The sequence below is a fragment of the Drosophila montana genome, unplaced genomic scaffold (genome assembly GCF_035044405.1).
Source record: "Drosophila montana isolate Dmon_TW-CO22-7 unplaced genomic scaffold, ASM3504440v1 contig_2081_1, whole genome shotgun sequence".
Taxonomy (NCBI): Eukaryota; Metazoa; Arthropoda; class Insecta; order Diptera; family Drosophilidae; genus Drosophila; species Drosophila montana.
Genome location: NW_026996991.1, coordinates 1,105,895 through 1,118,070, shown reverse-complemented (window position 1 = coordinate 1,118,070; position 12,176 = coordinate 1,105,895). Strand labels below are relative to the sequence as shown.

Here is a 12,176-nt window from a genome sequence, read left to right as displayed (position 1 = left end):
AAAAAAAACTCGATAGTTTTGTGTCAGCCCTTGCACGATAAATAGCATTTAATGTGGCGGCATTTTGTGGAAACACTGGCCCCAATTTTGTTTTGATGCACGAAGGACTTGTGAAATTCGCCTAAATTCTTATTTAAATGTGTCAGCAGCATGCCAAACAGCTCGAAAAAGTCGGATGCAGCTGATATGAAGACGCCCACCCGAACGGCGAACAGCAGCAGCAGCAGTGTGAACTCGACACCGACAAACAACAACCGGCGACAGCCGCGTAAACGGCGACGCATTGAAAAAGATAATCAACATCAGCGCAGGCAAAGCCTGGACTCGCAGCTGGGGGACTGCAACATCGAGGATGCCAAAGAGATTGATCGACGGCTGCGCAAGGTGGCACGCGCCAATGCCATTAGCAGCGAGGACATGCACAAAGTGGTGCGCCGTGTCGTTCGCAACGAGCATGTCCTGGCCCTAGTCACACTCAAGGCCGAAGATGAGCTGGCGCGCGAGAAGCGCGAGGCGGCCGCTGCCGACGAGGAGCAGCAACGCGGCGCCATTATCATAACAGAGACACCCTCGGTGCCAAAGCTGACACGCGCCAAAGCACGCGAATTAAATCGGACGCCGGGCATAACTCTGCCGCCGCTGAATGAAACGCCTGTAAATAATGAGATTGAGGCGTTAATTCGCGAGGATCTGCACTCGGATGAGGAGGACGAAGAGTACACTTTCAAAGAGGATGATTTTCATGTGAGCTTACTTTTAAATACACCAGCTCGATCAAATTAACACCATATTTCACTCTCATTTGCAGTCGGATGATGATCCGAGCACGACGGCCTCCGATTTCGATTCGAATCCCTGCACACCGCAAACCCCATTGACCGCCAACGAGGAGTCGCCGGTCAAGTTTACCTCCGATGGCTGCTTTAAACTGCCCCCAGAAAAAAATTCCGATGATCCGCGTATTGCAACGCGCACGCGCTCCAAGTTTTGCTTGCAGCAAACAACCATCGAGGATTTGCAGTCCGAGTTTGTGCCACCGGATGTTGAACAGAGCGATGTGCCTGAATATGACATGACGGCCAATGATGCGGAATGGATGCAATTTCTCACTGACTTTTCCAAGCCGTTAAGTAAGTGCAATGCATACCAAATTAGTCAATAAGTCTGTTAAATCGAATCAGTCGGAAATAAGTCAATCAGTCAGTTATTGTATATTGATCACCAGTAAGTCAATCAGCTGGGTAGTCAATCAAATCAGTCTGTCTGTCAAGCAGTCAGCTACTAAAGCAGTCAATTCGTCAGTCAGCAATCGGTCACTCATGACTTATTCAGTCAATCAATAACCCAATCAGTTAGTGAGTCAATCGAATCAGTCATTCATAAGTCAGTCAAGCAATCAGAAATGAATCAGTCAGCCATTAGAAAATCGAGCAGCTAGTCAGTCAATCGAATCATCAATCAGCTGGTCAGCCGTGACTCATTCACTCAATCAATCACTCAAACAGTTTGTCAATCGAGTCAGTCATTTATATGTCGGTCTGACAGTCAGGTTGTCAATAAGAAATGAGTCAACTGAGCGTCAATCAATCAGTCAGTTAGTTATAATCTGAATTAGTGCATCTGTCAGTTAATCAATCAGTCGCTCCGTCGTAAAACAGTAAGCCAATGATTCAGTAAATAATTGTGAGTTCATCAATCAGTCCATCAATCAGTCAATCAATCAGGACAAATACTTATATACTGTATATATTTTATATAGACAACAGCTTCTTGGGCGATGACGACGATCCCATCAATGATCCGGAGTATGTGGCTGCTGAAATGGTGACCGTGGACGCCGAGGAGCTGCGCGATGTGAACATATCAAAGAAAGAGCTCACTGATTTGGTCTCGGAACTGTTTGCGGGTTTGTTGCAGGAGGGCGTATCACTGGACTCCATTGAATTGGAGACGCCGCAAAAGTTTCTAGCTCAACAGGATGTTGCAGCAACTGCGCCAGTCGCAGCGCCTGTCGATCCCATTGAGCAGGTGACGCGCCAAATTGACTTTGATGCGCCCGGAACAACTGCGCCAGCTGACATGACCATGCCAAATCTGACGGGCTTGGACTCCTTTCAGCCACAGCTGATGTCCACGCCCAGCGCATTGTCCGGCCTGGTGCCGGTGCCCATTGCGGAAAGCACGTTAAATAGCAGCCATTTTAATGGCTCCTACACAATAGTTAACATCTCGCCAAGTGCAATTGGACAGCATCCGCCGGAACTCATAGCTGTGCCGCTGCCAGGTCAGCCCAATTGTTTTCAGCTGGCCAAGGTGCTGGCCAGTATGCCGGCACAGCCGCTGGCGGAGAGCGAGTACCAGGCACAGGCTCCACGTCCGGAGTCCTGTGAGCCCTATGACATTAACTTCTCCTGCAAATATCTGTCCATCCGGAAGCACATACACTCCGAGTATGAGGCACACTTTGAGAGCTTGCGTCACATAAAGCCGACGCCAACGCCAAAGGCTCAGCCCGCTGAAAGCCATGTCAAGGGGTTTACGCAGACGCAGCATGATCTCCTACAGCAGCAGCTACGCATACACACCCAAATGCTGACACAGACATTCCTGCAGACCTACTCGCATCCCATGCTCTATGCCATGGCCGAGAAGCCCCGGCAAATGCTGGAGGAGCTGCAGCAGCGTGCCACTAAGGACGCCAGCTTCAATTGCTGGAATCTGAATGGCGCCGTGGAGCTCATTAACAAATGGCAGCACGATCTCAACAGCGATGAGTACGAGGAGCAAAACCAAGAGATGATGCGTTTTATTAACAAAGAGGCGGAACTAACGTGAGTTCTGGATAGTTAACTGCTTCGTCTTTCAACTAATCCGCCTCCTCCTCCAATTTAGCGACGGACACACACGACAGGTGCCACGGCTGCCGCCACGCATCATGGATCTCATGCTGGACAGTAAGGTGTTTATGTATCCCCAATATCTGCCGCGTATGGCGTTTCAGCCCCGAACCTTGCAGTTCACCGCATACGCACCTTCGGAGTATCAGCTGATTGCCATGGGCCTGGAGAAGCATCTGAACGCCATTAAGACCGCCAAGCGGAAGTTGCACAAAAACGCAGATCCCATTCGTGTTGCCTGCAACCGCATGGCCAAGGATCTGTTGCACGGAAAGCAGGGCAGGCGGCTGTTCTACAAGGTGAAGGAGCTCTGCGACATGGAGCAGTACAATCCTGTCAAGTATTATTTCGAGCACGAGCGCGCCCCGCCCGTTAACCAAATCCTGCTGGGCTTCGAGGGCGGCGTAGTGCGAACGCCGCGCGAACAATACTATGCGCTGCCCAGTGGCTGGAAGTACTATATACAGGTGAGTGGGCCTATCTATATTAATCTAAGTTTGATTGATGTGGATTGAATTATTTATGAAAGACAACAGCTCACCGCATGAGCTAAGCTAAAATTTTCACACTTAAGTTTTGTGATGCAAGTTACTTAAGGTTTTCGAAAGTTCCACGACCAAGTGTGGAAAATCGGTGAAAAGCTGTTGTGTGACTTGTTTTTGTCCGATTGTCTTTAAACCTATCAAATATCTAAAATATGATCAATGATTGAATGATTTTCACCAATGGGTCGAAATATTGGATGTCAAAAAAAACTCTGCCCGTGCAAAACCGGGTAATACTGACTAGTTTTACATGTTTAATTCGGGGAAAATAAAATCTCTATGCACGGTTAATAAACGGATAAGAATCTAAGTCTAAGCTGTAGGCTAGTGCCCCACACGATCTCTGGGTATGAGACGCAGCTCGGAGCCATGCTTGAGGAACACATTGCCCGCCGTCTGCTGCGGACTGATGCCAATGCCGTCGTCTGTGATGATGGCGCTTGTCTCTGCGGGCACCTTGAACTCCTCCGAGGCGAATTTGAGCACAGCTGTGAATGGCGTTGCCTCCGGCACGCTGAGCACCTTGAATGGCAGCTTGGGATCCGATGTGAGAGTTATTTTAAATGTTACTTTGCTCATTTTGTTGTTATTGTTTGGGTGTGCGGAATGCAAATACTATGTGACGTGGTCAGTTTTTGTTTTAGCTGCCAGCTGCTGTTCCAATGGCCTTGTTTGGTTCGTTGTGAAGGGACTTGCTCACGGCAATACCTATTCAAATTAAAGATTTGTTAATTTGGGCCTTTTTAAGTGCAAAAAATCGTGAATTTAATTGAAAAACAAAATTTCTATTTTGCTCTTACGCGCAGTGATGTGCAAAAGAACGATAACGCATAAAACGTTTTATATTGGAATACAATATGATATCGATAACATTATCCACTGCTACTTCCATCACTGACTGTTTACAGCGTTTGTTGCTGCCCAGTGTAACCAATTTAGCTATTTTTCACTTAAAATGTTATCCTTAGATACGGTTTGTATACATTTATCCATTGCGATTTTAACAGCAACGAATGAAAAAAAGTTGAAGCTGACACCATTTATAAATAAAGATAAGCAGGGTGTTTCGGCAATTCCGTTACCTAGCTCTTATTAATTTCAGCCGTTTTTAGCTGTTTGTCAAGAGGGCAGCACTGTTGGTATTCTGCATAAATCTCACGCTTTGTAATCGAAAAAACAACGCGATTTATCGATAACGTAAATACAATTCACACTGTTTAGAGCGAATTTGTAAATATACGCTAGATTTTTGCCATAAAACTGAAGCAAACGTAATTTGAATTGGCGTTATTTGTTGCAGAAAAACTGGAACAACGACAAACGTACCCGTCGCAGCAACAAACCACTTCCAGCTCGTGCCTCATCGGCAGCAAGCGTATCATATTTGGAATTTGTACGCGAAGCGGTGGGCGAAGAATTATTGCTGCCCGAGAGTCTGGGCGAGGCTGCGGCGCCACATGGCAGTGCCACGGGCTTAACGCATTCATCTCCACTTACGCACACACAAACCAAAGAAGAAGGCAACTTCAAGTCCCATACACAATCTCAGCGCAAGCCTCGCCGCAAATGCGACGAGCAAAATCAGTCCTCATCGTTGACCATCAATGTTAACTACGTCTTTGGCGGTGAGCTAGGCGTCGTCAATACCTTTGGAGCTGGTGTCTCTGTGCCCTTTCAGTCCAATAATTTTGCCAGCAATGTGGCGAACATAAATCGCACGCTTTATCCAACCAGCGAGTGCAGTTCATTGGCGCTGCCACCGCCGCTGCCGCCATTGCCGGACGATGCGCCGCCGGCAGTGAGTCTCTGCTTTGATGCACTCACGCAAACAGTCCAAATCAAAGAGTCGGACCAGTCTGCAGAGCAGACCGAGGAGCAAAAAGTGGACGTTGCCAACAGCTCCAAACGAGCGCGTTATCAAATTTACAAGCGGCTGCTCTTTGCACGTGCGCAGCGACGCCGCGGCTTAACAGCGAAGTCGACGTCGGCATCGCCGTCGCGCAGTCGCTACCACGTGTTGCGACAGCGATTGCGCCATAAGCTACAGCTACGCTGTCAAACGTTAATCACCTCATACGCCAGCTACCTGCAGCAGCAGCGCGAACTCTACGCCAACGCTCCGTCCGTGCAGCACTATCACAGACGCTTCCTGGCGCTCGAATTGTACACACAGCTGCTTGTCGAACTGAATATGTTTTGCCAGAGCAAGGAACATCCGGTGCCGGCCACGAGCTCGAGCTTGAGTTCGCCGCAGCAGCAAAAGCGACAACGCTGCGAGGAAGCGGCACGCATTCGCAGAGCCAATCGGCAGGAGGAGATGCTGCGCCACATGCTCAAGACGGATAGTCCAGAGGAGCGCAATCGCAAGGATGCCAGTAAGTCCAGCATGGGCGCTAATTTAATTCATTGAAATACATCGCTCCTTTTGCAGCCTTTGCTTACAACTTCTACGATAAAGTTGAAGAGGCGTTGCTGTCTTCCAATCGCATGGAGGATTGCCACAAATTCAATCATCTGCTGCAAACCTTTGACCCAAAGCAGGATAAGGTAGTTGATTTGTATTTGGTGAGTGCTGTACTTTGCGATCTCCCTTTCGCTAGATACGCTAGTTCACGCCTTGTCTTTGCCTTTTAGAAAATGGAAAAATTACTGCTGCCCGATCATCCCGAGCTGGCCGAGGTGTTTCTCAACTTTCTGCTACCTGCGGAGGCCGCTGAGCTGGGCAAATACTTCGAGTACTTCATGATCACCAATGCCAGCAACTTTATCAACAAGCTTAACATCTACTTTTGCAAGCAGCCAGCGCAAATTCGGAAGATCTACGCATGCCTCAACGAACTGGCCCAGCTGCCCAGCGTGAGCATAAAGAAGGTCCAGTCGAAAATTCTGCCCCTGCTCAAGGGCAATCAGTTCCTACGCGATTGGTTTGTGCAGCAATTTCCACAGGCCAAGCCGCCGAAGCGGTAAGCACTTTTAACATACCCTACACCTAATGAAAATAGTTTAAGGGCGGGTGAATAGCGAATAAGCGTATTTATGTAACAATACTACTATATAGTATTAAGTCTTCATGACAAAGCTAAATCAATCGCGTCTCGTCCGTCTGTCGAAGATCAAAGCTGGGAAACTGAGTACCGGTTATCTTCTAGTGTTTACTTATGTTTCTATATTATATATTTCAGTTTTCTGCCCCCCGCGGAGACCATGAATATGCATGAGGTGCTGGGCAATACCAGCGGTACATTCTCGGAAACCCTGCAGGATCTGCCGGATGATTCGCCGCCGCAAGGCAAACCGCCTGGCTGTCAACTGAAATATGTGAATGGACGCATATTTTATGGCGCCAAGGTGATGCTGCCAGCAAAGCTGTCTTTTCGAGCGGCCAGCCTCTACAACGAGCAATGTCACGAGCCGCTCAGCAGCGACGTGACCTGTGCGCATGGGGTTCGCGCCCACGGCGAGAAGCTGATTAACGCTGCAGGCGCAGTGGACAGTGATGATGCGGCAGAGCGCAGTGAGGAGGATGATACCAACCGTACGCTGGTGATTGACACCACCACCGGCGACGAGGAGAACAGCAGCTCTTCCCTGGACATTTGCGATGACATGACACTGCGCGCACACGCCATGCGCCTGAATGCCAGCATCAACAGAAGCACTTTCAATTGGGGCCATCATCATGGGCATCATCAGTCGCACGGCAAGAAGGCAGCCAGTAATTTGGGCGAAACCTCGCCGCGTCGCCAGACTGCGAACAATGTGTCGCCTCAGTCGGGAGTGAATGCGTCTATGATCGGCGCCTCGCCACAGCAAGACAAGCGCAAGTCGCCCAGCAAGAAGGTGCGTTCGCCTCTGGGCCAGACGCAGGCGCGTCCACGCTACAATGTGCAGCCCATGGTGGTCATACATGAACCACAAGTGCGTGGGCCAGCGCCCGCCTCGCCGGCTATTGAGTTTGCAAAGCGCCTGCGCACGCTGATCAGCCAGGACGGCAGCGAGCCGGACAACAAGGCGGGCATACAAATCATAGCGCAGGCCAAGCGGAAGACCACTTCACCGTCAGTTGCTAAACTAGAGCTCACCTCACAAGATGATCAAGAGTTTCTGCCTGAGAATGCGGCAGAAACAACTCTATCGCTCTCCCAGCAGTCCTTTCCACCCATTAAAATGGACATTGAGCCAGAGATGACCCAACTGAGCAGTGGCAGCACGCCGCAGCATGTGATTACCACGCAGTTTGACAGCGATGAGGACTGCAAACTGGACGTGGTGGCCACGTTGGCCAACTCTGTTCAAGAGGATGAAGTGGAGCAGAAAATCGAAGTAGCCAGCACTTCCAAGCAGGCGCCCGTAGCGCCCAGCTCAACCGGCGCTTGGACGCGCGAGGAGGACAAGGTGATACTCATTGAGATGAAGCGTGGCGCACGCGACCGACAGCATCTGATCAAGCGCATGGGCGCCAAGCTCAAGCATCGCAACGAGGACGAACTGCGAGCGCGTCATCAATTTCTCATGGATTTTCTATCTAAGCTACAGGGCAAATAGAAAATATAGAATGTATATAGAGAGTTTGAGTTCATAAGTCGACTGCAAATTAGTTTATCAAGCATGTTAAGGCAGAAGCCTTAAGGACTGTCGTTTTATTACAAGTCTGCAAATTAGTTTTTTATTCATTTTAAGGCACAAACTCCATGCGAATTTGTTTAGCATTCGAGTTAGGGCTGTCTGTTATGAAAAATCTCATTGATAATTAGTTTAACATGCATGTTAGGGAGTTTTCGAGGACAAGCCCCATGCAGATAAGTTTAATATTTATTTAAGCGCTGTTTTTTTCCAGCCCCATTGCAGGTTAGTTTAACATGAATGTCAAAGCATAAACCTCATTGAAAATTATTTATTATTTTGATTACAAAACTCATTGGATATTAGTTTAACATTCTTGACATAAGACATACTTAGCTGAGGAACCTCTTTGTAAATTGTGTTTTCACTATCTCGTGAGTACGAGAATCAGTTTTATCATATGTTTAAGTTAAGTAGATTACTCGAGAAGAAATCTAGATTTGGATTATCTGAATAAATAACCAAACTAAATGTTTTATATAAGTATAAATAAGAAGAATCTTTGGTTAAAACTGGCGACTTCAGTTTAGAGATGGGCACGTGTCGGTATATTTAAACAAATTATAAATGCTTAAAAACACGACAGGCGCCCAACTTTTATTCAGTTCCACAAATGTATCTATTCATAAGACGAGCTGACCCTTAACTCATCCTCAATGGCCATGCGACGGTGGATATAGCTTTCCTCGTGAGAGTTTGTCCACAGTCTACACACTTCTGCAAACTTGGTTAATTTATTGAATAATATCTTAACTAAGATCACATGGCGCAGGAACTGAGCACGTCCTCCAGGATTTGTTCCTCTAGCTGCCGGCAAGCGCTGGCCTTGGTGATAAATACCGCCGGTTGTGCCTGCGCCTCTGCCCTGCACTGATAGTCATCCACAAAGGTGAACGTGCCCGCCACCGTCTTGCAGTGGCCGCCATCAACGCAGCCGGAATCGCTGCTCCAGCTCTCGCAGCCACACTGCGGCGCCTCATCCGGGGGCAGTTGCTGGGCTGTCACGCTGCTGACGACACGTTCCTCGGCGTGCGGCTCCTGACGACGCCGCCGCCAGCTCCAGCAGCGCTGACAGCCACGCGACATGCTGGCCAGGCAGCAGAGGCGAAAGCAGACATCCGAGGCGCCCCGCAGACACAAAAAGAATTCGGGCATGAAGCTGGGATTAATCACAGCATAGACCACAATGTTCATGCTCAGCTGGAGAGCGTTTAGTGTTATAAATATGACCTCCAGATGCTCCATAAGATCCTCATCCATTTTATTCGTATCGCCGCCAAAAAGCAGATTAAGGGAACTCTTTCTCGATGTCATATGCGCCGGCAGCTCACCCACCATATAGAGCGTGATGACAATTAGAATGCTGACTGTGAGCTTCATTTGATGCTGCAGTGGTACGAGAAGCATTTAAAGGTGTTGGACTGGAGGATTAGGCCTAGACATATACCTGATAGCGTTTCTGTGTGGTGCGCTCGTTGTCATTGCAGCTGCTCTGCTGGCATCTTTTGCCCTGCTTGGTCCAGCGGCGAAAGGCAATTATGATAGCCGTATTGCCAATTAGCAAAAATACGGCTGGTATCAGCGCTAACAGAGCAAATGAGAACCAGTTGTGTACCTGATAGAACCTGCAAATGGCTTTAAGAAATCAGGATAACATTGAAAGAGCCGCCCGAAAAGTCCACTCACTTGGAATAGTAGAAGTCCGTGACATGGCAGGTGCCCGTATCCAAGTCGACAATAAAACAAAAGAAGTACGGCATATTGACCAGGATGGAGATGAGAACAACGAAGCAGATCATGAAGCGTGCCACCTTGCGACGACAAAATCTGGGTGCACCGTTGCCGACCGTAAAGCGTGACAAATAGATAAATCTATCAAGGCTAACGCAGGCCAGTATCAGATTAGCAGCGCCCGTACTAATGCCAAAGAGCGGCGTCTGCCACTGATAGTCATAGGCCACCCAGGCGGCGCTCTGATAAAAATAGCTGCGCGAGAGTGCGGTCAATGTGATGAGCAGGCAGGACACGCAATCCAGCCAGGAAAGGGCGGCCAGGTAAGTGAAAGCCGAGGGCGTCATCTTGGGTCGCATAAAGACGACAGCGTTGATGAAATTTGCGCACAGACCAAACGCGGACAAAGTGGGCACCACCAAGCCGTAGATCAGGAATATGGTTACAGTTGGCGTGGTGCGCTGGAACATGCACACATCTTTCGAATGGAGCTGGTAGCTGGAGTTGGAATTGGTGTTGGAATTGGATTTGTTGCTGGCGAAATTCAGGACAAAGTAATCCAACATGTCTGACTAACTGACTGATTGCTGACATACTGAATGGGTGCGAGCGATATGTTTATCTAATTATTCACAAATTCAGTCGATAAGATTATCTATAGTTAACGCACACATAATGTTAATTTGTGAGCAATCAAAGATAGCAAGGTACTCAAGTTTCGAAAGCCTAGCACCGACTATAGTTCCAGAGGATTGCAAGGGTTTCTGGTATGCTCTGCTTACATTATATTGTTAAACCAACAATTCTTCTGTCTTTATGTCTTATACATATAATTAATTTACTCTTTAGCAACAATTGAAGCCAATGAGAATTGCGTAGAAAGGCGTTAATACCTTAATTGCGGTGTGAAACAGATGAGAATTGAGTAGAAAGGCAAATGATTGGGATTTTTTCCCAGATAAGGTGAGACTCTGCATTGTATCTACTAGAGAATTAAATCGTTTTGTATTAATTTTAATTTTATAGATTTGACTCATTAATATAATTTATTTCAACTGAAATCACATCTTAGGAACTGAATTGAAGAATGAGAATTGCGTAGAAAGGCGGTAAAGAAAGTTTTGTCTGCTCAGAAGTGGTAACACTTTATATTGTATCTATTAGACAACTTTCTCGTTTCAAATTTTTTTTTGTAGATTTGTCTAATACATATAAGTTACTTCGTCCTTCAGCACCTATTAGTAACGATTTTAAGCCAATGAAAATGGCGTAGAAACGCGTTAAAGGCTGTGCGGTTTGTCCAGAAGTGGTAAGACTCAGTATTATATCTACTAAAGAACTTTCTTTTTTTGTATTTATTATGATTTAATAGATTTGTATAATACATAACATTTATTTCCACTTTCAGCTCATCTAAGAAAAAATGTAAGCCAATGAGAATTGCATAGAAAGGCGCTAATGAGTTAATTTCAATTTTAAGCAAATGAGCTTCAAATAGAAAGGCAAATGGAAGCGCTATTTTCCCGAACAGGTAAGACTCCGTACTGTATCTTCTAGAAAACTTGCTCGCTTAGTATTTATTTTGATATTATAGTGTAGTTTTTATTCGTATATATACACGCATGATGCCTGCTTATGCCATTTGATTTAGGTGTATTTCAGGTGTATTTTTTTATTTATTGCTGATTGGATTTATAAATTACGTATATGTATGTCGTATATCGATAGACGCACAAACATGTCCCCCGACGAATCATGCATTTTAGTTTAGCTTGCGGTTTGTTTGGTTAGACACCAATAATAATATCGGGTTTTTGTTATTTTTTGAAGTAATTTATTGAGTTGAATTTCAGTTTTTTGTATCTTTATATAGTATGCTTACGGCAAACATCGAGATTTGTATTTGATTTGATATATATGTATATATTTGTTGTTATTTGTAGTTGAATTTGTACTAAAATTAATGCTTCATTTATAATTAAATATGCGATTTAAAAAAACACACACATATGAGTTGTTCAAAAATACTTAAAAAATAATTGAAGTATGTTGTAAAAATGTTTTTGCTCTAAATAAAAAATCAAATAACAATAATAAGTGTATATATTTATATATATTTGTTATATGCATTTTGTATAGTTCCATAGTAAAATTAATGTTAATATTAATGCATAATATATATTTTCAATATTTTAAACAGACTTGAAAATTTTGTTTTGTTGTTGCCATCAAATTCATTAAAGTAATCAATTAACTATAGTTACACGTACTACACACGCACACATGCACAATTATAAAGTTATTTTTATTTATTTATATTTAATAATGTAGTATAACATTTCATATACGAGCAAATTTACGTGTAGAGTACAATCTGTTG

General features: G+C 45.7%; 3 protein-coding genes across 3 annotated transcripts; 1 reads left to right on the top strand and 2 right to left on the bottom strand.

The window, feature by feature from the left end:
• The first annotated feature begins 42 nt into the window (after positions 1-42).
• mute (muscle wasted) lies at positions 43-8,648 on the top strand. Its single transcript, XM_064679744.1, has 8 exons — positions 43-744; positions 809-1,130; positions 1,760-2,831; positions 2,893-3,364; positions 4,743-5,817; positions 5,874-6,007; positions 6,077-6,405; positions 6,625-8,648. Exons 1-8 carry the CDS (start codon positions 151-153, stop codon positions 7,985-7,987), a joined length of 5,361 nt encoding a protein of 1,786 aa, XP_064535814.1. The 5' UTR covers positions 43-150; the 3' UTR covers positions 7,988-8,648.
• Ufm1 (Ubiquitin-fold modifier 1) lies at positions 3,684-4,150 on the bottom strand. Its single transcript, XM_064679746.1, has one exon. It carries the CDS (start codon positions 4,019-4,021, stop codon positions 3,767-3,769), a length of 255 nt encoding a protein of 84 aa, XP_064535816.1. The 5' UTR covers positions 4,022-4,150; the 3' UTR covers positions 3,684-3,766.
• Positions 8,649-8,824: 176 nt separating the features above from the next.
• LOC135426799 (uncharacterized) lies at positions 8,825-10,363 on the bottom strand. The gene is made up of 3 exons (XM_064680093.1): positions 9,752-10,363; positions 9,513-9,690; positions 8,825-9,451 (listed from the first exon to the last, which is right to left on the bottom strand). Exons 1-3 carry the CDS (start codon positions 10,360-10,362, stop codon positions 8,825-8,827), a joined length of 1,416 nt encoding a protein of 471 aa, XP_064536163.1. The 5' UTR covers position 10,363.
• Between the last annotated feature and the right edge of the window lie 1,813 nt (positions 10,364-12,176).